Source organism: Mustelus asterias, chromosome 9 (genome assembly GCF_964213995.1).
Source record: "Mustelus asterias chromosome 9, sMusAst1.hap1.1, whole genome shotgun sequence".
NCBI classification, from domain to species: Eukaryota; Metazoa; Chordata; class Chondrichthyes; order Carcharhiniformes; family Triakidae; genus Mustelus; species Mustelus asterias.
Window position 1 is genome coordinate 89,947,537 of NC_135809.1, and position 24,850 is coordinate 89,972,386.

The 24,850-nt window shown below is 43.6% G+C and overlaps 1 protein-coding gene across 1 annotated transcript in view; it reads left to right on the forward strand.

Moving 5' to 3' along the window:
- LOC144499259 (anoctamin-9-like) overlaps positions 1 to 24,850 on the forward strand; it is a 178,046-nt gene that overhangs the window by 37,606 nt on the left and 115,590 nt on the right. Inside the window, exons 6-8 of the mRNA XM_078221374.1 lie at positions 6,375 to 6,435; positions 7,395 to 7,477; positions 18,578 to 18,682. Coding sequence (XP_078077500.1) covers positions 6,375 to 6,435; positions 7,395 to 7,477; positions 18,578 to 18,682 — 249 coding nt within the window. The remainder of the gene's footprint in view (positions 1 to 6,374; positions 6,436 to 7,394; positions 7,478 to 18,577; positions 18,683 to 24,850) is intronic.

Here is a 24,850-nt window from a genome sequence, read left to right on the forward strand (position 1 = left end):
ATGAATGTTACTTGCCACTTATCAACCCAAGACCGAATGTCTTCCAGGCCTTTCTGCATATGAGTATGGACTGCTTTGGTATCTAAGGAGTTATGAACAGTGCTGAGCATGCAATCCTCAGTGAACATCCCCACTTCTGACGTTTTATGGAGGGTAGGTCATTGATGAAGCAGCTAAAGATGGTTGGACTTAGGATGCTACCTGAGAAACTCCTGCAGTGATGTCCTGGGACAATGATTTTCTGCCAGCAACCACAACCATCATTCTTTGTGATAGATATGATTCCAACCACCTGATTGCCATTGATTCCAGTTTTGCTTGGGTTTCTCAATGTGACACTCCATCAAATGCTGCTATGATGTCAAGGGCAATCACTCTCTCCTAATAAGAAGATAAGGAAATAAGTAAGAGCAGGAGTAGACCACATGGCCTGCTCTGCCAATCAATAAGATGAGCTTCAAATCCATTTTTCTGCCTGATCCCCATGCCCTTAATCTGCTGAGAGATCAAAAATCGATCTATCGCAGCCTTAAGTGAATTCAACAATGGGGAACCCACAATACTCTGGAGTTGAGAATTCCAAAAATTCCAAGGAAGTTCTCCTCACCTCAAGTCCCATATCATCAGTCCCTTATCCTGTGACCTTATTCTCTGACCAATGGGAAAACTACGTCCACCATATCAAGCACTTCAGAATTTTGTTGGTTTCGATAAGATTGCCTCGCATTTTTCTAAACATCAGAGAATATAAGCTCAATTTACTCAACCTTTCATCATAGAACAACCTTTTATCATAGAACAACATAGAGATTGAGCAGCTTAGGCCAATACTCGCAGAAGTTTAGAAGAATGAGAGACAATCTAATTGAGGTATATAAAGGTTAAAGGGGATTGAGAGGGTAGAATGAATGTTTCCCCTTGGTGGGCATTCTAGAATGAGAAGCCATAATTTTAGGCTCAGGAGTAGCAGATTTAAAGCAGAAATGAGGAGGAAATGCTTCACTCAAAGGGTGGTGAATCTGTGGAATTCTCTACCCCAGAGTGCAGTGGACACCGGAACAGTAAACAAGTTTAAGGAGGAGATATATAGGTTTTAAAAAGTAGCATGATGAAAGGTTATGGGATGGGAGCAGGCAGTTGGAGATGAGGTTTGAGATGAGATCAGCCATGATCGATCGTATTGAATGGCGGAGCAGGCTCGAGGGGCTTAATTGTCTACTCCTGCTCTTAGTTTGTATGTAACCCCCTCATCCCAGGGACCGATTTAGTGAGCCTTCATGTAATGCAAGTATATCTGTTCTTAAATATGGAGGCCAAATCTGCACCAACTATTCCAATTGTCATCTCGTGAAAACCCTCTGCAACTTTAGCAAGACTTGTTTATTCTTGTATCCCAATCCCATTACAATTAAAGCCAACGTGCCATTTGCCTTTCTAATTATTTGCTCTACCTGCATGCTATCTTTCTGCATTCCTTGTACCAAGTCCCTTTGAACATCAACACCTGCAATTTTATCACCTTTTTAGAAATATTCAGTTTTTTTATACTTATGACCAAAATGGATAATATCGCATTTCTCTATATTATACTCATCTTGTTGCCCACTCCCCTAACCTTCTATACCGCTTTTCATCCTCTCTTGTGTCCTCCCCACAGCATTCCTTCTAGTTTGGCATCATCAGCAAACTTAGATATATTACTCTCTGCCTCTCCTTCTTAGTCATTTAATATAGATTATAAGTATCTGAGACCCCAGCACTGATCCTTGCAGCACTCCACTATTCATTGCCTGCCAATGTGAAAAAACCCTGTTTATGCTCAATCCCTGTTTATTATATATTGAACAATACTCTACCCATGCCCCTAATTCCAGAAGCCCTTATTTTGTCTATTAACTTTTTGTGGAGGCTTTTGGAAATCCAGGTATAATAGATCTCCTGGCTCCCTTTATCTACTCTACTGGCTACATCCTCAAAAAACTCAAAGAAATTTGTCAAACAGGATTTTCATTGAGTAAAACCATGTTGACTTGTTCTAATTATAATACGCTTTTCCAAGTGCATTGTTAAGACTTCATTAATAATAGATTCCGGCATTTTCCCAACAAATGATATTAGGTTAACTGGTTTGTAGTTCATTGCTTTCTCTCTCTCCCTCATTTCTTGAGAAGTGGTATAATATTTGTCAACTTCCAATCTAGTGGGAGTATTCCTGAACGTGAAGAACTTTGGAAAACCATAGCTATCACATTCACCATCTCTACAGCTATCTCTTTTTTGTAGAATAAACCAAGGTGTAGAGCGTCAGGTCCCAGGAATTTGTCAGATTTTAGTTCCTTAATTTTCTCCACTGCTTTATCTCTGTTGATACTAATTTCCCTAATTTTGTCACTCCTTTTAACTCCTAGGTTATTGTCTATTTCTCGTATGGAAATTGTGTCTTCTACTGTGAAGACAGACAAAATATTTGTTCAATCCTTCTGCCACTTCGCCATACTAATTTCTACTGTTTCTATTTCCAAGGGATCAACATTAAATTTAGTTACTCAATTCTTTTTTATATACTTATGAAAGCTCTCATAATCTGTTATATATTTCTGCTATTCTGTTTTTTACTTTTTTATCAATATTTTGGTGGCCCTTTGCTAGTTTCCAAAACACATCCAAACGTCAAATTTGCTACTTTTTTTTGTAACATTAAACCTCTTATTTTAATCTGATGCTATCCTTAACTTCATAAATAAGCCACAAGTTCATCCTTCTTGCTGAGTTTTTGATATTCAGTGAAATGTATTTTTGTTGAACATCTAACCTGATGGATATTCATAAAGACACAGCAAAGTGAAGCCACCAACAAAGCCTGATGGTTAAAAGGGCCAATTCTTTATTAGGCTGAGGACTGTGGGAGCAGCAAAGTAAGAGTTTTAACAACACCAGGTTAATGTCCAACAGGTTTATTTGGTAGCAAATACCATTAGCTTTCGGAGCGCTGCTCCTTCGTCGAATGGAGTGGAAATGTGCTCTCAAACAGGGCACAGAGACACAAAATCAAGTTACAGAATATCTTGTCTGCTTTCTTGCATGTTTGTAGAAACTTGATGTCTGTGTCGATATGCGCGATCTTACTGTGTTCACCCCAGTCCAACGCCGGCATCTCGACATCATGACTACCATGAGCAGCAAAGAACAGGATGTGCAGATGTGGAACAAATACGGGAATTGATTAGACAGTGGCTGTTGCTATGCCTTAAACAAGACAATGATTGAACACAGATCCCTGTGTGTCGTGTTCCTGAGAGAATTACGACTCCCTGACAAAGGCACAACTTCAGTTTTCGTGACCAAAAGACAGTGGTTAATTAATGCCTGTCCTTGGAGTACGTGACTGGAAGCATGACCAGTACCAGCAGGATCGCTTTAAGAAGGAGAGACAAAGAGACACGGCAACCATAACCCAGGATTAATCACAGCAGAAGCAAGACCCCGAGTCTAGGATTTGGAGACACCAAAACAAAACCCATCCGCAGCGAATCTGATCAGTTCGCCTCATCATGGATAGTATCTTTAAGTTTAAGTTGTGAGTTTGAATATTTTGTGAAGTTTTGATACCCTTTGATTACTTATGTGTAGGTCAACGGTAGAAGGGGGGAGTCGCAAGATCTAATGGTGGCCAGAGTCTCCCGGGTGAAGGCCCCAGAACGGGCTCCTGCCCTGTCCTGCCGGACTCTTGCCGCTACCTGTCCTCCATCCACTGGCTCCTCCTTGGCCCCCTCCACATCCTCTTGGACCCCCTCCTCCTGAGGGGCATCTGCCTGTTCGCCCTCCTCTTCCTCCTCCAGGTTGTGGAGTGCACAGCAGACCACCATGATGCGGGAGACAGTCAGGGGGCTGTACTGGAGGTCCCTGCCAGAGCGGTCTAGGCAGCGGAACTGCATCTTCAGGAGCTCGATGCATCACTTGACGATGGATTGGGTGGCAGCATGAGCCTCATTTTATCGGTCTCCGCCTCAGACTCTGGCCTCTGCACTGGTGACATCAGCCAAGTTCTCAGCAAGTAGCCCTTCTTCCCCAGGAGCCATCCCAGCAGCCTGGGCTAGTCTTTGAAGAGGCCGGGTATTTCAGAGCTCTGCAAGACGGAGCTATCGCGCACACTCCCTGGGTGGCATGCAGACATGTGCATGACATTTATCTTGTGATCGCAGTTAGTAAGGTTATCCCACCCAGCAACCTGTATCCCCAGGAGTCTGGATGGTGGCACGGCAACACCAAGCCCTGCCACTTCAATGGGTTGGGTTGGTGACCAGCCCTGCGCCCCTTAACATGGGGCACACGGAGAACATATGGGTGGCTGTGCGGGGCGGGGGTCCCGATTGGGAACTTTTGATACGCAGGCATAGGTACACCCATTTGGAAGTCTGGTGCAGTGGCTTCCGGGAATTGTTTGCAATTCAGCCAGATGGAGAAGGAGCACTCTCGTGTCTAGTACAATTGGGTTCCCATTGAAGGCAGCACTGCAAAATCCATGCAGGAGCTGTGCTAAGCCCCTTGCTTGGAGCAAGAGCTGCTGCTTGTTACTGTTAGTGCAGTTTAGGGTGGAATGTCAAGCAGAAACCACAGTCTTTCCAGCAGACAGATGGCAGGGTAAACATGATGACATCTGTGGGGTTGAGACCTCGTATGCAACCCCTGGGGGTCGTTCAGTGGGCAGCGATGATTCACGAGGCATGCGCCTCAGGTTGACGGCAACCCCTGGCTGCAGGACCGCCCCCCCCCCCCTACCAGCGTGAGCCTCCCCAGCACCCATGCAAATACCCCACCTCCACCATGGCCATGGCTGAAATCCCCTGTCCCACAACCCCGGAGGTTGGTGCTCAGTGTTAACTCACCTCCTCGCTCACCTTCGTCACTGCTGCACCTTATATAGAGCAACTGTAATTCTCACTGGCGTGACCTCTGACTAACGAGGTCATTAAGTGACGGGGACAATTGCATGCAAAACTCACTAATCATATTGAAATGTATTCAAATGCATGTAAATTGACATCTTGCCCATTTTGGCCGTGATCCTGTTCATTCCCAGAAAAAGTGCCTGGTAAGATGGGAACTGGCATGAAAATGGGCGCATTTCATAGAATTATAGAATCCCTACAGTACAGAAGAAGCCCATTCGGCTCATTGAGCCCGCACTGACAATAATCCCACTCTATCCCTGTAACCCCACATGTTTACCCCTGAAACTAGGGTCAATTTAGCATGGCCAATCAACCTAATCCGCACATCTTTGGACTGCGAGGAAACTGGAGCACCCGGAGGAAATCCACACAGACATGGGGAGAATGTGCAAACGCCACAGAGGCAGTGACCCAAGTCGGGAATTGAACCCGGGTCCCTGGCGCTGTGAGGCAGCGGTGCTAACCACTGTGCTACCATGCCACCCATTTTTTGCTTCTTGCCTTGCAAAACTATGGGCGGGACAAGGTCGTAAGATAGCACCCTATGACTCTTTTGATCTCATTAATTACTTGTATCATCTAAAGTGTTGCATAGCAGTTGGTCTATTTAATTTCTGTATAATATTATACCAATTGTAAGAGTGGTGTAAACCAAGGAAACCTCCTGTGCTGAAAGTACAAGGAAATTTGCATTTAGCACAACAATGGTGCATAAGAGGTGAAATGTACAAATGTATTTGATCTTTTCAGTGGAAAACTGAAGAAATGCTGAAGCCAATGAGGATCTTATGAGTCATAATATTTGCATGTTCTATAATATACCTTGATTTCATCATCAGGTGGACACTATACTTACATCATTGGAACAATTCTATGGTTGAAGGATTGATGGGTAGCCAGGTTGAGTGAGGAATCTTACAACATTGGCCAGCAAAATATGATTTGCTTTACATTAATCAATTCGGTAAACTCAAGTAAAAGCATAAAATTACGTAGAATCCCTACAGTATGGAAGGAAGCCATTCGGCCCATTGAGTCTATACTGACCACAATCCCACCCAGGCCCTATCCCCGTAACCCCATGTATTTACCCCACTAATCCCCCTAACACTAAGGGGCAATTTTAGCATGGCCAATCAACCTAACTCGCATATCTTTGGACTGTGGGAGGAAACCGGAGCACCCAGGGGAAACCCACGCAGACACGGGGAGAATGTGCAAACTTCACACAGACAGTTACCCAAGGCTGGAATTGAATCCGGGTCCCTGGTGCTATGAGGCAGCAGTGCTAACCACTGTGCCACCAATCCTTAACTGTATTAACAGTTAATACAGTTAAGAATTCAATGAGTAATACACAATGTATTTTGTGACAAGCGGTCAATGCTAATGATCAAACTTCTTTTAATTCTTTTCATGCAGATTACAGAGCTGTTTGACCAAGAAATAACACTTTACTTTGCTATGTTCATGGGAATCTGGGGTATGTACTCTCCTTGTACAACACTACATATTAATTTTGTTTTTTTGAAATGGTAAAGTTAGATGCTGAGTTTAAATGAGATCCATGATCAATAAGATTATAGTTGAAGACAACCATGTGTATTGAACCTTTGTGGGTTACTATCATTTGGAAAATTATGAAATTTCTTAACAACTTTATGCATAAAATATTTTGCCTTTACCTTAAAGGAATTTTCTTGTGCCCAATGTAATATTCATTCTTTGTGATTGAGTGTCAATGGTGAGTGTCAACTGGTAATTCAGTGGTTTTTTTTAAGCTCTTGATACGTTTGCATTGCTGGCAAGGTTGGCATTTATTGCCCATTCCTAAATACCCTTTTTTCTTGAACTGCTTTAGTCTTTGTGATAAAAGTACTCCCACAATGGTGTTAGTTAGGAACTTCCACAATTTTGGCTCAGTTACGGTGATATATATCCAATTTAGGGCTGTGTGCTTTTATGGGGAGCTTGGAAGTGATGTCATTCTCATGCACCTGCTGCCCTTGTCCACCTAAATGATGGAGGTCTTGGGTTTGTGAAGAGCTGTTGAAGAAACTAATCACTGTAAGCTTGAAATCAGTTTTTACCTAGCCATCACGTATTCACACTTTTCAGTAGAGGGAAGGACACGGAGACAGTGAGCAAAATCACGATGTTTGTTTTTCCTTCCCTTTCAAGCCAACTGTCCAATTCCAAATACGACCACAGCTAAGGTAAACTAACTCAGTACAGAGTGGGATTGTTCTGATTTTTTTTCTATAACAAGTATGGCTTGTTATAATATGTTCCAAGTCTATCCACTTGGGGATTTGATCCATACCACAAAATTAAGTCTATTTGTATAAAAGTGTAAATTCGTTTGTTTGCACGATAATATTCTTTTTCATTAAAGACTGAAATATTGGCAACCTCATTGAATATTTCTCTCTCAAACTGTAGCCACCGTGTTTCTGGAGCTGTGGAAACGAGCCCGAATAAAAGTTGTCAGCGATTGGGATTTGTTCCACTGGGATGAGGATGAGGTAATCACCTGAGCTGATTTATCCACAGACGGCTAAGTCATTAACATTGAACAAGTGTTTGAAAACATGATTGATATCTTGCTTATGACCCTGATAATAATTTGGAGAAGTGTCTTAGGTGGGTGATTGGAGGTTCAATATCACATAGATGATGTTGAAGTAAACTTGCCTGTCAGTGATATTAAACACAGCTAATTTAAGTAATTTTACTTCTGGATTTGCTGTTGATTGTGAGGACCCATATGATGCGGTTGGAACTGAAGTATCTAAAGGTTCAATACAAAGATTCAATTAGGAGGACTTTGGTCCAAAACAAAAAACTAAAAACTGTGACAATGGATTCAGGATGCTCCAATGTTGTGCCCCACTTAAATGATCCTGCCTTGAAATGCTGCTGAGGGCTGTGAGGAGCTGAAGAAAGATACTTCCCCCACCAATGGAAAGAAAAAAATCTGCTACAGCCAAAAAGAAAGCATGGCTGAATGTGGTCCAAGAGGTCAGCAGCAGAAGTATTGAGCCATGCTTCTGAATTCAGTCCAGAGAGTGCTTTAATAACCGAAGCAAGTTAGGAATTGTGAGTACAGTTAAACATTCACCTTCAGTTAAACATTCACCTACAGTCTACCATGTGCGTCTCAATTACTTTGATTTGTGAAGCCTACTCCATTAGGTCACTCCTCATGCCTATTTAACACGCAAGTGCACCTTTCTCCATACAATTCCTCATATTTTCACCTATCCATCTATTACTGTCACCCGCCTTCATTATTTTGCAATTTTCTACTCCTTCATTACCAACTTTACAAATGCAGTATATTTATTTGGTGAACACATGGAACTAGAATCAGTCATAGATATGCTCTTTCTGTCTTTTCAGATAGAAGTCCAGAACATTAGGTGGAGAACTGGAGGTAGGCCCTCAAAGACTTGCTGGGTAATGGCTGCAGAGGAGGATAGCTGGAGATTAGTGAGGTTTGGGTGTCCCTAACCATTGGAGCTAAGCAAATAGAGACCTCCCAGGTAGCTAGTGATGCAACTAAATATCAGTAATCCATATGTCATAACCGTCATGTGGCTTAATGTCACCACCGAGATGAACATTATCTTCATAATAACATGCAATATTATAACCTTGTCAGTACTAATATGTATCTTCTTTCATCGACTGAACCTTCATGCATGCAGCCGGAATCCATAGTCCTTATGGATGATGACTTCTTCTGAGGTGCATTGTCACGCAACTCAAGCTTATAACAAAGCAGCTCAGTTACTTGCTCTTGGGCTTATACTGGTGACCCATTGTTAACAGGTGAACAAGAGCATGCAGCTATAAAGTGTTAATGTTGTAGCACAAAGCCCTTTCCAAGCTCTGTTCAGCAGTATGTAGCTGCTATACCCTGGGAACTGACGAGGAAAAGGAAAATAATTAAGGAGCTCTGTGAATGTGTGCTCATGGGCCTTCCAAACACAACAATCACGATTGCAGAGAGAATGTGACAGTTTGCCTCAAACATGAATGGGATGATGCCACAAAGCATTGCTTTTTGCATGGAATGAGCAGAGAATTTCATGGAATATCAGACATAACAAACAAATCCCTGCATTCCTTGACCATGGCCAGACACTCTGGATGCCAACATATTTGCCACCCTAAGTAGGAGGACCTTAACTTTGACTTGCATTGAATTATACCTTTGTGCTCTCAGCATTTGGCCAGCCCACGCGAGGGGCGATGGTTGGGACAAGGGGGCATGGAAGTCCGCTCAAAGCACTTCTAATTCTTATCCCTTTCCTTCCAACACCACCTCTCCTACCCAACTCAAATTAGTACCTGATGTCATGTCTTGATAGCTACACAAATGTAATTGGACAGAAATCCAAAAAGTCAGAAGTTATTGAAGTCAATGCAAGAGGCCTGATGGACAAGGCAGATGAAGTCAGGGCATGGATGGGTACATCGGACTGGGATATTATAGCTATTGCTGAAACATGGCTAACGGAGGAGCAGGATGGCAGCTCAATGTTCCAGCATACAGATGATATAGGAAAGATAGTACAGAAGGTAAGGGAGAAGGAGGAGTTGCATTTTTGATTAGGGAGAACATTTATTTTGATTTATTATTGTCACATGTATTAGCACACAGTGAAAAGTATTGTTTCTTGCGCGCTATACAGACAAAGCATACCGTTCATTGAGAAGGAAATGAGAGAGTGTAGAATGTAGTGTTACAATCATAGCTAGGGTGTAGAGAAAGATCAACTTAATGCAAGGTAGGTCCATTCAAAAGTCTGACGGCAGCAGGGAAGGAGCTGTTCTTGAGTCGGTTGGTACATGACCTCAAACTTTTGTATCTTTTTCACGACGGAAGGAGGTGGAAAAGAGAATGCCCGGCGTGCGTGGGGTCCTTAATTATGCTGACTGCTTTGCCGAGGCAGCAGTTTGGGAGGCCAGTTTGCTTGATGGATTGGGCTACATTCACGACCTTTTGTAGTTTCTTGCGGTCCTGGGCAGAGCAGGAGCCATACCAAGCTGTGATACAACCAGAAAGAATGCTCTCAGTGGTGCATCTGTAAAAGTTGGTGAGAGTCGTAGCTGACATGCTAAATTTCCTTAGACTTCTGAGAAAGTAGAGGCGTTGGTGGGCTTTCGTAACTATAGTGTCAGCATGGGGGGGGGGGGGGGGACCAGATCAGGTTGTTGGTGATCTGAACACCCAAAAACTTGAAGCTCTCGACCCTTTCTACTTATCCCCATTGATATAGACAGGGGCATGTTCTCCTCTATGCTTCCTGAAGTCAATGACAATCTCCCTCATTTTGTTGACATTGAGGGAGAGATTATTGTCGCTGCACAGTTCACCAGATTCTTTATCTCATTCCTGTACTCTGTCTCATCTCGTCATTGTTTGAGATCTGACCCACTACGGTGGTGTCGTCAGCAAACTTGAGAGAGAATATATTTGAGGATTCGCCCACTGAGTCTATATGGGTAGAACTGAAAAATAAGAAGGCAGAGATCACTTTGATAGGATTGTACTACAGACCCCCAAATATTCAGTGGGAAATTGAGGAGCAAATATGTAAGGGGATTACAGATAGCTGAAAGAAAAATAGGGTGGTAATAGTAGGGGTCTTTAACTTGTCCAACATTGTCTGGGACAGCCATAGCATTAGAGGCAAGGAGGGAAATTTGTTGAGTCTATCCAGGAGGAATTTTTCATTCAGTATGTAGATGGGCCGACTAGAGAGGGGGCAAAACTTGACCACCACTTGGGAAATAAGGAAGAGCAGGTGACAGAAGTGTTGGTGAGGGATCACTTTGGGACCAGTGACCATAATTACATTAGTTTTAAGATAGCTATGGAGAATGATAGGTCTGGCCCAAAAGTTTAAATTCTAAATTGGGACAAGGTCAATTTTGATTAGACAAGAACTTCAAAAGTTGATTGGAGGAGTATATTGGCAAGCAAAGGGACAACTGGTGAGTGGGAGGTTTTCAAAAGTGTGTTAACCAGGGTTCAGAGTAAGCACATTATTTTTAGAGTGAAGGCTGATAGAAGTTGGGAACCCTGGATGAATCGGGATATTGAGGCCCTGGTCAAGAAGAAGAAGGAGGCATATGACATGCATAGGCAGCTGGGATCAAGTGGATCCCTTGAAGAGTATAGAGGTTGTCAGAGTAGAGTTAAGAGAGAATTCAGGAGGGCAAAAAGGGGACATGAGATTGCTTTCACAGACAAGGCAAAGGAGAATCTAAATACAAATACATAAAGGGGAAAAGAGTAACTAGGGAGAGAGTAGGGCCTCTTAAGGATCAACAGGGTCATCTACGTGAGGATCCACAAGAGATGAGTGAAATGCTAAATGAATATATCTCATCGGTATTTACTGTTCAGAAAGGCATGAATGTTAGGGAGCTTGGGGAAATAAATAGTGATGTCCTGAGGTGTGTACGTATTACAGAGAAGGAAGTGCTGGAAGTCTTAATGCGTATCAAAGTAGATAAATCCCCGGGACCTGATGAAATGTATCCTAGGACGTTGTGGAAGGCTAGGGAGGAAATTGTGTGTCCTCTAGCATTGATATTTGAATCATCGACAGCCACAGGTGAGATGCCTGGATATTGGAGGGTAGCAAATGTTGTGCCATTGTTTAAGAAGGGCTGCAGGGAAAAGCATGGGAACTGCAGGCCGGTGAGCCTAACATCTGTTAGGGGTAAATTGTTAGAAGGTATTCTGAGAGATAGGATCTACAGACAGTTAGCGAGGCAAGGACTGATTAGGGATAGTCAGCATGGCTTTGTGAGTGGAAAATCATGTTCATGAATTTGATTGGGTTTTTTGAAGGGGTAACCAAGAAGGTAGATGAGGGCAGTGCAGTTGCCGTTATCTACAAGGACTTTAGCAAGGCCTTTGACAAGGTACCGCATGGTAGGTTGGTGCATAAGCTTAAATCTCATGGGATCCAAGGTGAGGTAGCCAATTGGATACAAAATTGGCTTGGTGACAGGAGACAGAGGTGGTTGTAGAGGGTTGTTTTTCAAACTGGAGGTCTGTGACCAGTGGTGTGCCTCAGGGATCAGTGCTGGGTCCACTGTTGTTTGTTATTTATATTAATGATTTAGATGAGAATTTAGGATGCATAGTTAGTAAGTTTGCAGATGACACCAAGATTGGTGGCATAGTGGACAGTGAAGAAGGCTATCTTGGATTGCAAGGGGATCTTGATCAATTGGGCCAGTGGGCCGATGATTGGCAGATGGAATTTAATTTAGTTAAATGTGAGGTGATGCATTTTTGGTAGATCGAATCAGGGCAGGACCTACTCATTAATGGTAGGGTGTTGGGGAGAGTTATAGAACAAAGAGATCTAGGGGTACAGGTTCATAGCTCCTTGAAAGTGGAGTCACAGATGGACAGGATGGTGAAGAAGGCATTGGGCATGCTTGGTTTCATTGGTCAGAACATTGAATACAGCAGTTGGGACGTCTTGTTGAAGTTGTACAAGACATTAGTAAGGCCACATTTGGAATACTGTGTACAGTTCTAGTCACCCTATTATAGAAAGAATAATATTAAACAAGAAAGAGTGCAAAAAAGGTTTACTACGATGCTATTGGGACTTGAGGCTGGATAAACTGGGACTTTTTTCCCTGGAGCATAGGAGGCTTAGGGGTGATCTTATCGAGGTCTATAAAATGATGAGGGGCATAGCTCAGCTAGATAGTCAACATCTTTTCCCAAAGGTAGGAGAGTCTAAAGGGGGCATAGGTGTAAGGTGAGAGGGGAGAGATACAAAAGAGTCCAGAGGGGCATTTTTTTCACTCAGAGGGTGGTGAGTGATTGGAACGAGCTGCCAGAGGTAGTAGTAGAGGTGAGTACAATTTTGTCTTTTAAAAAACATTTTGACAGTTACATGGGTAAGATGGGTATAGAAGGATATGGGCCAAATGCAGGCAATTGGGACTAGCTTAGTGGTAAAAACTGGGCAGCATGGACAGGTTGGGCTGAAGGGCCTGTTTCCACGCTGTAAACGTCTATGACCCGAAGTGCATTCCAATGGTCAGAGCAATTATCTGAGCAATCATCTTTACCTCTTCTGATACCGAAAGGATTGCACCATGTAGGAGTATAAGAAAAGGAAGAGTGAAGTTTTGTAGTTGCACAATATGTTTGTGTGAGAAAATGTCATCTTAGAAAATTACAGTTACTTCAAAGAAGCGCATAAAGTTTATTTGTTTGTACCACATTCCCATCTTAATTTTTTGGATGACAAAGTTATCTTTTGACTTGATTAATGGGAAGACCATAAATCAACAAGTACCTGTGGATTTATAAAGGGTAGTTGAGTGTTTGCAAGACTACTTTGTGTTAGTGACATTCAGAAATGTGCAGGGAGATTGACCATTGCATATGATTCTGACATCTGTTCACTGGTGTAACCTAAATGAACCTTGAATTAATAAGGGAGCCAAATCGCAATGTGGGAAATGGGTGTTGCATTTCCCTCATCATGTTCTTTCTCTTTCCTCCTTGGAATTGATCTTAGACGATCTATGCACTCAGCCTTTCTCATCTTACCAGTCGGAACCTCATTGCAGTGCAATGCTGTGCAGAGCACAACACACTATAATTCTGGAGTACATGGCTGGTCTATTCTGAATGTCACCAACCTGAGCTGTCCAGGCACCTGAAATCATTTGAAATCTTCAGTATGTCATTAAATTATTCTTTCATATACCTGCTGGTCGTGTAACATTCATTGTAGCATTGTTGGTCTTCATTGGTCAGGTTTCTGATGGATAATATCAACCAAGTTTGCAATACGGTATCCCTTGTCTCCTGGTAGGTGCAAAGTGATTGGCCAAATTTGTACCAAGACAAAAGAATCATAACACTCGTTGAGAATCTTGTGCATACCTGTAGAATTAGCTTTTTATTATTGCATATCAGTGTCATCTTGGATTGGAAATCCATGAGGTTCACCAAGACTCCTGGTTGATCTGGGATATGCAGGTCGCCACATGTGTGCAGCTAATGATGCCCAAGGAAGCCAATGAGAGACACAAATGGGAGTACAGTTATTCAGATTGATGTCACTGCAAGCAACATTGACATGCATTGCCTTGGCAAACAACCCACTGGTCATTTGTCTTATGGCCTGTTGTGGCCCATTAATTGGGAGGTCCAAGTTATTGCATATATTCCTTATTGCATAAGGGGCGGCACGGTAGCGCAGTGGTTAGCACTGCTGCTTCACAGCTCCAGGGTGCCAGGTTCGATTCCCGGCTCGGGTCACTGTCTGTGTGGAGTTTGCACATTCTCCTCGTGTCTGCGTGGGTTTCCTCCGGGTGCTCCGGTTTCCTCCCACAGTCCAAAGATGTGCGGGTTAGGCTGATTGGCCAGGTTAAAAATTGCCCCTTAGAATCCTAAGATGCGTAGGTTAGAGGGATTAGCGGGTAAATATGTGGGGGTAGGGCCTGGGTGGGATTGTGGTCGGTGCAGACTCGATGGGCCAAATGGCCTCCTTCTGCACTGTAGGGTTTCTATGATTCTCTGATAATTACACAAGATATACAGTTCAGAAACTAGCCATTTGGCCCAACCAGTTCAAAAGGACAATCAACCAATTTCAGAAATAATCACAATGAAATAGGCCAATTGGAGCAAGGCCTCTTGGCTCACTGGATCAGTGATCCGAAAGGTGTTTCTCTGGCCCATTTGATTTATTCCATCTCGCTGTTCCTGGGCAGAAAAGCTCATGGCCTACAGTGAGGATTGAACGACAGGGGTTGAGGCAAAATGATTGGTGTAAGAATCAAAGGTGTAACTGATCCCTTTAAATGTACTGGAAAGTCTAAACATTGACGTTCAGAGGTATAAATGGCATGACAACATTTATTGCAAGGGCTTTGACAAAATCTTCTCTAGCTTCAGTGATGACACCTGGAGTATTGCCTGCACTTGTCTGGTCATTAAAAAAAATCTTTTGAAGCAATTATATATTTGTCTTTTGGGGGGATTATTACCGTAGTGTCACCATATCAATTTACTGCGATCAGAGGGGTGTTCTCTGTTGAGAGGTGAAATATATTGGGCTACATTTACCTCAAGATTAGGGAAAATTATGAGGTGGTTTCATTGAACTAAACAGTTATGAAGGGGATTGAAAGATTTGGGAGGTTGTTTCCCCTGGCTATGGAATATAGAGAGGGGAAGATGCAAGGAGTGTACTGCTGGGTAGATTTGAGATAATCAGTCAATTAATTGAGATAAGGTGAAATTACTACACTCAAATACTTGGAATATTTTTGAATTCTCTACTACCGTATTTCTGGATGTTCAGTTGTTGACTAATTCAAGGCTGATTTTTATTATTCATTTGTGGGATGTAGGCTCCACTGGTTGGGCTAGCATTTATGGCCTGTAACTAATTGTCATTGTTTATTTGGAGGTAATGCTATCCCTTTAATAATGGGTTATTGGAGAGTCATACTGAATGCACATTAGTAATTGGACAGCAGTAATATGCGTAGATATTAGTGTAGTGGTATTATCATTGGACTAGTAATCCAGAGACCCAGGGTATTGCTCTGGTGATACCCAGGGTATTGCTCCAAGACTGAAAATATGAGGGGTCTGCCATGAAGAAATTGTATTGGTTACTGAAAATTTGAAATCAGAGTATTTTGATGACTGATCCATTTAACGATGCAGCTTTAGATAGCAGTAGCATTTCCACAATGTGTGGGGTGGATGGGTTTAAATCTGGAGTCACTTGGTGAGCCAGATCGATGGAAGGTCAAGGAGTATGAAAGTTCTACATGCTTCAGGAGAAGACAACACGCTAATGTCCTCCAAAAGGGTAGTCTTCCTTTGCAGAACAGCTGGGATCAGCCTTTCACTAGTGCAGATGTAGTTTGTAGTGACTTACATCTGTTAAGCGGGCCTTCGATGAAGAAAGCACAAATGGCAATAGACATGATAAATGACAGAGTAATTATGTTTGGGAGACTGTGGATCTACGTTTTACTAGATCAGGTCATTATTGCCTGTTATTAAGGAAGCCAGAAATTTCTCAAAGAATTCATGGAAGTCTTGTTAACTCCTGGGAAGAAGAATCTGGTAGACAAAAAGAAGATCTTTGGAAGTTGCATAGATGGTTTGCACATCTGGGGTCACAAAAACTGAAGGCTTTTCTGTGAGTTGCTGCAGGGCTTGGTTAAGAATCTGCTATCTATGCCTCCTATAATTTTGTAGATCTCTATCAGGTCGCCCCTCAGCCTCTGTCTTTCCAGTGAAAACAATCCAAGTTTATCCAACCTCTTGGCAGAGTGGAAACAAAGAGTAGGAATTAATGGGTGCTTTTCAAATTGGCAGACAGTAGCTAGTGGGGTGCCACAGGGATTGGTGCTGGGACTCCAGCTATTCACAAAGTATATTAATGATTTGGATGAGAGAACAAAATGTAACATCTCAAAGTTTGCAGATGATACCAAGTTGGGTATGAGGGTGAATTGTGATGCAGATGCAGGGATCCTTCAGAATGAGCTTTATAGGTTGGGTGAGTGGGCAAATCAGTGGCAGATACAGTATAATTTGAATAAATATGAGGTTATTCACTTTGGAAGCAAAAACAAGAAGGCAGATTACTACCTGAATGGCTGTAAATTGGGAGAGGGGAGTATGCAGCGGGACCTGGGTGTCCTTGTGCACCAGTCACTGAAGGTAAGCATACAGGTGCAGCAGGCAGTAAAGAAGGCAAATGGCATGTTGGCCTTCATTGCGAGAGGTTGGGAGTACAGGAGCAGGGATGTGTTGTTGCAATTATACAGGGCCTTGGTGAGGCCACACCTAGAGTATTGTGTGCAGTTTTGGTCTCTTTTTCTGCAGAAGGATGTTCTTGCTCTCAAGGGAGTGTAGCGAAAGCTTACCAGGCTGATTCCGGGGATGGCGGGACTGATGTATGAGGAGAGATTGACTAGGTTAGGACTGTTTTCGCTGGATTTCAGACGAATGAGGGGGGATCTCATAGAGACTTATAAAATTCTAACAGGACTAGACAGGGTAGATGCAGGGAGGATATTCCCGATGGTGGGGGAGTCCAGAAACAGGGGTCACAGTCTGAGGATTCAGGGTAGACCATTTAGGACGGAGGTGAGGAGACATTTCTTCACCCAAAGAGTAGTGAGCCTGTGGAATTCATTACCACAGGAAATAGTTGATGCCAAAACATTGAATGTATTCAAGAGGCAGCTGGATATAGCACTTGTGGCGAATGGATTCAGAGGTTATGGGGAGAAAGAAGGTTAGGCTATTGAGTTGGATGATCAGCCACGATCATAATGAATAGCGAAGCAGGCTCAAAGAGCCAAATGGTCTCCTCCTGCTCCTATCTTCTATGTTTCTCTCCTCACACCTAAAACACTTCAGAACTGGCACATCCAGGTAAACCTTCTCTGCACCCTCTTAAGCTCAATTTCATTCCAGCTACCCTTTCTCCTCAAGATGTCAGCCAGGGACTGTTGGGTACCCATAGGGAGGAGGATCAATAGGTGAACACCCTGGGGCCATGCACCCAGGGGACTCAGGGAGTGTCCAGATTATCCGAATCCCCTCTTGCTTATATCCAACAGCTCCAGTTGTACAGGCTGAGGAGAATGCCACTGCCACATAGCAGGACCCCAAAAGCAAGCCTTGGCCCTCCAGGTCTTGGCACTCTGGAGGACACCTGCCAACGTCATCACAGATAGTGTAGCAGTCAGCAGGTTGCCTCCACCTCTGTTGTGCATGTCAGGGGAGCATCAAGATGTAGCAGCAAGGTTAGGAAAGGTAAGAAGCAGCAGTTGCATAGCCTGAGCCTGGGTGTTAATCTCTTGTACTTAATGTTCAGTATTGTAAATAAAATCCCAAAATTGTCTCCTTGCATATGGCTAATTTTTATGATGAACAGTGTTCATGTCACTCAGATGTGAAACTTTGGTTCCCCCAAAAGATGATGGCAGGTGTCTCAAGTCTAGGTCTTCTTCCCTGTGGAGTATGTAATCTTCAGACCAAAGTGACAGTTCAGTCCCAACATCAGTGGCTACATTAGTGATGCCAGCACCTCAATGGTGCTTGTATTTGCTGCCAGAATGTTGTGGGAGGTGTCACAGAGTTTCGTCAGTGTCTATGTGTACAGAAGAGTACTGTTCAGGCTTCCTCCAAGTATGTTCAATATGGAGGACTACAGGTTCATCAGCTGATGGAGGATGATATGTAGATTCCAACAAAAGGTATTCCTTCCCTATATTTGCTCTGATATTCACTCCATAATCTTATACCAATGTGTCGTTGCTTCTGATATGTCTCCCTTCAGGATGTTGACGGAGGAGGTTTGAATGTTGACTGATTGGTACAATTCTGTGAATATGGCTACACAAGCTATTCCTTGACTAGCTTATGGGTAGCGAGGGACAGTTATACAATAAATATGCATAGACATCTACTGTCAAAAAATAGATTTCATATTCACTTAACAATGCAGGCCTGAAGTTAATTAATCTTCATTATTAGTGGGCTTTGAGAAAAATCCACTCAAATTATTTATTTTATGTATCAGGAGGAACTTGCTCTTGGGTTAATATACACCCCTGATGAATCACCGGCAAAATATCAACATTCGTATCTGCGAACCACAATAGTCCTCTTGCTTGGAGGTGTTCTGGTAAGTGAATCTATAGTATGTGCGGTAGATAAATATACAGTGTCAATCAAAATTGTACTCAATCCCTACATCCAAAAATGGCAAACATTGTCCTCAAACAGTACAAAATTAATTTGTGAATGAGTGTTATCCAGGCCTATCGTGGGAAGCATGATGGTACGGTGGTTAACACTGCTGCCTCACAGCGCCAGGGACCCGGGGTGAATCCGGATGTGGGTGACTGTGTGGAGTTTGCAAGTTCTCCCCATGTTTGCATGGGTACTTCTGAGTGCTTCAGCTTCTTCCCACAATTCAAAGATGTGCAGGTTAGGTGGTTTGGCCGTGCTAAATTGCTCCTTAGTGTCCGAAGATGTATAGGTTAGGTGGATTAGCCATGTTAAATGCGTGGGATAGGGCAGTGGAGTGGGCCTGGGTAAGATGCTCTTTCAGAGATTCAGTGCTCGATGGGCCAGATGGTCTCTTCCTTCACTATAGGTGTCCTATGAGTGTGGGATGCACCATTGACCACGTCCTGTGCAGCTGACACAGCGTTTTATTTTATTTATTCGTTCATGAGATGCGAGCAACCCTGGCTAGACCAGCTATTATTGCCCATCCCTAATTGCCCTTGAGATGGTAGTGGTGAGTTGTCTTCTTGAGCTGCTGTTTATGTGTTGTAGGGACTCCCACAGTACTGTTAGGAAGGGGGTTCCAAGAGTTTGGGACAGCAACAGTGAAGGAACTGTGATATGCTTCCAAGTCAGTATGGTGTGTGGCTTGCAGAGGAACTTGAAGATGGTGGTGTTCTCGTGTATCTGTTGCCATGGTCCTTCTAGGTGGTAGAAGTTGCAAGTTTGGAAAGTACTGTGAAAAGAGCTTGGTGAGATGTTGTAGTGCACCTTGCTGATTGTACACACCTCGACCACAGGTGGAGAGAGTGAATGTTAAAGTTGGTGGATGGGGTGTCAATTAAGTAGGCTGCCTTGTTCATGATGGTGTCAAGCTTCTTAAGTGTTGTTGGAAGAGATGGTGACATAGTGGTATTGTCACTGGACTAACAATCCAGGGACCCAGAGTAATACTTTGGGGACTATTATACTACTGGGTTTTTTGAAAAATACATCTGCTTCACTAATGTCCTATGGGGAAGGAGTCTTGTCCTTACCCAGTCTAGCTTCTATGTGACTCCAGACCCAAAGCAGTGTGGTCGACTCTCAGCTGCCCTCTGCAGTGGCTTAGTAAGCTACTCAGTCATAAACCACCCAGTTGTATTGCTCACCTCCACATTTTCAGGGGCAATTCGGGATGGCTGACCAATGCTGAACTTGCCAGAGATCCCCAAATCCTGTGAACTATTAAGATAAAAAAGCACGAGAGGTTGTGGTTTAGTTGGTGATATTTCAGCACTGCTATCAATACTCTTCGCCAGATTTTAGACATTGACTTCCCTTGTCATCCAATCCCGTTCCCTTCAATGATGTTTCCTTGAGGGTCTCCTGGATCCCTGTGGAAACATGGCCTCACCTTTTTTGTCCAACTTGATCTGTTACGCTTCCACCACTGCATCTGTGAACCCTCTTCTTGGCCTGGTGCTCTATTTTCTTTATTTAGATTTGCACCAGCATCATCCATTATCAGCTTTCTCTGCTTTACATTGAAAAAGATCCATGGGAATCACTACTGATGGGCAAGAAAACTCGTATGTACTGTCAAATTGAAAAGGAATGAGGATAGCTACATAGAATATATAGCACATATCCTTTTCTAGTTTTCCAATAAAAGCATGTATTCTATTCACCTCAAACATTCCCTATAGCAGTAAGTTCTGTATTTTCACCACTTTGGAGACGATGATGCTTCTACTGATTTCCCTGATTTCTTTTTTTTGTGTAGGTTAGGTGGATTAGCCATTGTAAATGTGTGAGGTTGCGGAGATAGTGCAGGGTGTGGGCCTTGATATAGTGCTCTTTCAGAGAATCAGTGCAGACTCGATGGCTGAATTACCTCCTTCTGCACTGTAGGGATTCAGTGAGAAATTTTATTTTTCAAGCTTCTTTTCCCAAAAGTGAAAATACTGCCTCTACCTGTTCCATCAAAATCTTTCAAATTATAAGAGGAATTATGTTGAATGGAGTAAGAGCTACAGAAGGGCAATTATGAATCAAAATTATTCAGGTGAGTAATTAATTTATTTCATGGGGAGGGAACTGGATGACAATCAATGCTCTTCTTCTGTGATGGCAAAATCCTTCTCAATCATTGATGGACATTTTGCTGTCCACTTACCATTGCCACATCAGTTTGTCCCCAATCCTTTTTGGCACTGTGCCAGCTTGGTGCTGCAGATGTTCCAAAGGATTTTCCCATGACTCTTTCCTCAAGACGGCTGTCTGTGCAGTCTTTGTCTTAACTACTTCTGTAGTTAAGACAAAGATCACTGTCCTCCTTGACCTCAGCCTCCTGCAATGTTTCATTGAAGCCCTTTGCAAGTTAGAGGAGCACCTCATAGAATCCTACAGTGCAGAAGGAGGCCATTCGGCCTGTCGAGTCTGCACCGACCACAATCCCACCCAGGCCCTATCCCCATAACCCATGTGTTTACCCTTGCTAGCCCCCGACACTAAGGGGCACCTGGAGGAAACTCATGCAGACATGGGGAGAATGCGCAAACTTCACATAAACAGTGACCCAAGCCGGGAATCGAACCCAGGTTCCTGGCGCTGTGAGACAGCAGTGCTAACCACTGTACCACTGGGCCACCCCATCTTTCAATTAGGCACCTTGCAGCCTGCAGGACTTAACACAGAGTTCAACAATTTCTCTCTGTAACCTTAGCCCTGATTTTGTTGCCTTTTTCTTCATAGGTTTTGGTTTTAATTTATTTTACTGAGTTTTTGCTCTCAAAGTGTTCTTCATAGTTCCATTTATGCCACCTTGAGACACAACTTCTGTTTCTTCACCTGCCTTCACTTTGATTTTTGATTTGATTTATTATTGTCACATATATTAATATACAGTGAAAAGTATTTTTTCGTGCGCGCTATACAGACAAAACATACCGTCCATTGAGAAGGAAATGAGAGGGTGCAGAATATAGTGTTACAGTCAGAGCTAGGTTGATCTAGAGAAAGATCAACTTAATGCAAGATAGGTCCATTCAAAAGTCTGATGGCAGCAGGGAAGAAGCTGTTCTTGAGTCGGTTGGTACGTGACCTCAGGCTTTTGTATCTTTTTCCCGAAGGAAGAGAGAATGTCCAGGGTGCGTGGGGTCCTTAATTATGCTGGCTGCTTTGCCGAGCAAGCGCGAAGTGTAGACAGAATCAATGGATGAGAGCCTTGTTCGCGTGATGGATTGTGCTGCATTCACGACCTTTTGTAGTTCCTTGCGGTCTTGGGCAGAGCAGGAGCCATACCAAGCTGTGATACAACCAGAAAGAATACTTTCTATGGTGCATCTGTAAAAGTTGGTGAGAGTCGTAGCTGACATGCCAAATTTCCTCAGTCTTCAGAGAAAGTAGAGATGTTAGTGGGCTTTCTTAACTATAGTGTTGGCATGGGGGGACCAGGACAGGATGTTGGTGATCTGGACACCTAAAAACTTGAAGCTCTCAACCCTTTCCATTTCGTCCCCATTGATGTAGACACTTGTCCCATTACCACTTCCTTTGACCTTGTACTACCAATCCTTAAGTCTATTCTATCTTCCACATTTAGTCTATTCTATCTTCCACAATAACACAGACCATTTGTTCCTTTTCCAACTCTTCCTCCCTTTCTTGCTTAAATTTCACTTTTCACAGTTCTAATCAAAAGTCATCAAACTGAAATTTTAACTCTGTTCTCTCTCCACTGATGCTACCTTTTATGCTGAGTATTTCCAGCATTTTTTATTTTTATTTCAAACTTCCAGCGTCCAGAGTATTTTACTTAATATTTCTAATGTTTTTACAATGGTATTATAGTGTAAAAGGAGTTCACATTCAAATTGGAGAGGTAGTGGTGAGGTTGTATTGTTACTGGACTAGAAATCCAGGATAATGCTCTGGGGACCAGGTTCAAATACCACCATCATAGTTGGTGAAATTTGAATTCAATAAAAAATATGGAATTAAAATTCTAATGATGATCATTAAACCATTGTTGATTGTCGTAAAAAACCATCTGGTCACTCATGTCCTTTAGCCAAGGAAATCTGATCTCCTTACCTGGTCTGGTGGCACAGTGGTTAGCACTGCAGTCTCACAGAGCCAGGGATATGGGTTTTATTCCAGCCTTGGGTGAATGTCTGTGTGGACTTTGCACGTTCTCCCCATGTGTGCATGGGTTTCCTCTGGGTGCTCCGGTTTCCTCCCACAGTCCAGAGATGTGCAGGTTAGGTTGATTGGTCATGCACTTAGTGTCCCATGATGTGTAGGTTAGGGGCATTATGGGTAAATACATGGGGTTACGAGGATAGAGGGTAAGATGCTCTGTTGGAGATGGAGCAGGCTCGATGGGCTGAATGGCCTCCTTCTGCACTGTAGGGATTCTATGGCCTACATGTGTTTCCAAATCCACAGCCAGGACTCTTAACTGTCCTCTGAAATACCACTCAGTCCAAGGGTATTAGGAATGGGCAATAACAGCTGGCCCAGCCATTGATGTCCATACCCTATAATGGTCTTTTTAAAAGTTCAGTGATTTCTAGAAGATTGCTGTTTTGGGCACATCAACAGCACCCCCTGTGGGAATCAGTAACAGCAATTTCTGGAGTTTGGCATTTAACTGCATATGTTCAGGCATGAGAAGTTGCTGTCACTGTCAGTTTCGCAGTTGTAATGTTGACAAATTCTGACAGTTCCACAGTCAATAAATGCAAGGTTCAGGCCAATGTTGCATTCTTACTCTCTGCTTGCTACTCCAACTACTCCAGCCTCACTACTCAAAATACTCTGCTCCCTCGTTGAAGATATCATAGAAACCCTGCAGTACAGAAAGAGGCCCTTCGGCCCATCGAGTCCGCACCGACCACAATCCCACCCAGGCCCTACACCCATATCCCTACATATTTACCCACTAATCCCTCTAACCTACACATCTCAGGACACTAAGGGCAATTTTAGCATAGCCAATCAACCTGACCCGCACATCTTTGCACTGTGGGAGGAAACCGGAGCACCCAGAGGAAACCCACGCAGACACGAGGAGAATGTGCAAACTCCACACAGACAGTGACCCAAGCCGGGAATCGAACCCAGGTCCCTGGAGCTGTGAAGCAGCAGTGCTAACCACTATGCTACTGTGCCGCCCCTGTTTATTGTCCTACAATCACTGCACCACACTTCTCTACATCTCTGATTGTGCACTCACTACTATTACAACCCTTACTCCCACATCTGACGCACCACCTAACAGCTCTTCAACCATGACTTGCACATTCTCTAACTATCTCACGAGACTGTCACTAACATAAGTGTTTTCTTGCAAGGAAAAATTGAATACAACTCCAGACATGCTGCCAGTGAAAAAGGTAGAGTCTTTCATTTCAAGTGTAAAGATGTGCACAAAGCCTGACACTGATACAGGGCGCTATTTTACCATTGCGTCGGGCGTGAAAAAGTGGTAAAGTCGGGTGTGAGGCCACTAACGTGATCCGCACCCGCGTCCGCGCAGATGGTCACTTTACCGAAACCCGAGAATGGTCGCGATCCGATTCGCGCCCAACACGGGCACAACGGCGATTTAAATGCATTTGCATGTATTTCAATTGAATTAATGAACTGCCCACCCAACTTTATCAGCATTTCCCCCTTTACCGCCGTGTTAGCCGATCCGGAGTCGCGCCGAAATGAACCTGCTGAATAAAAGTCTGAATCGGGCGCTCCAGCTGCTGAAGAGCAAGTTAAGTGTTTCCAATGGCTCTCTGAATCAGATCAGTGGTGGGTGGAGGGGGTGGGGGAGGCGGGTCAGACCATTCTCTGGTTGGAGCTGGGGGAGGGGAGTGAGGCCAGATCGTTGTCTGGTGGTTGGGGGGTGGGGGGGGGGGGGGGGCGGCGCTGATCGTTGCCTGGTGGTGTGGGGAAGGAGGGAGACAGGTCAGATCATTCTCTGGCTGGGGGGAGGGGAGTGAGGCCAGATCGTTGTCTGATAGTGGCGGGGGGGGGGGGGGGGGGGGGGGGGAAGGCTGACCATTGTGTGGTGGTGGCGGGT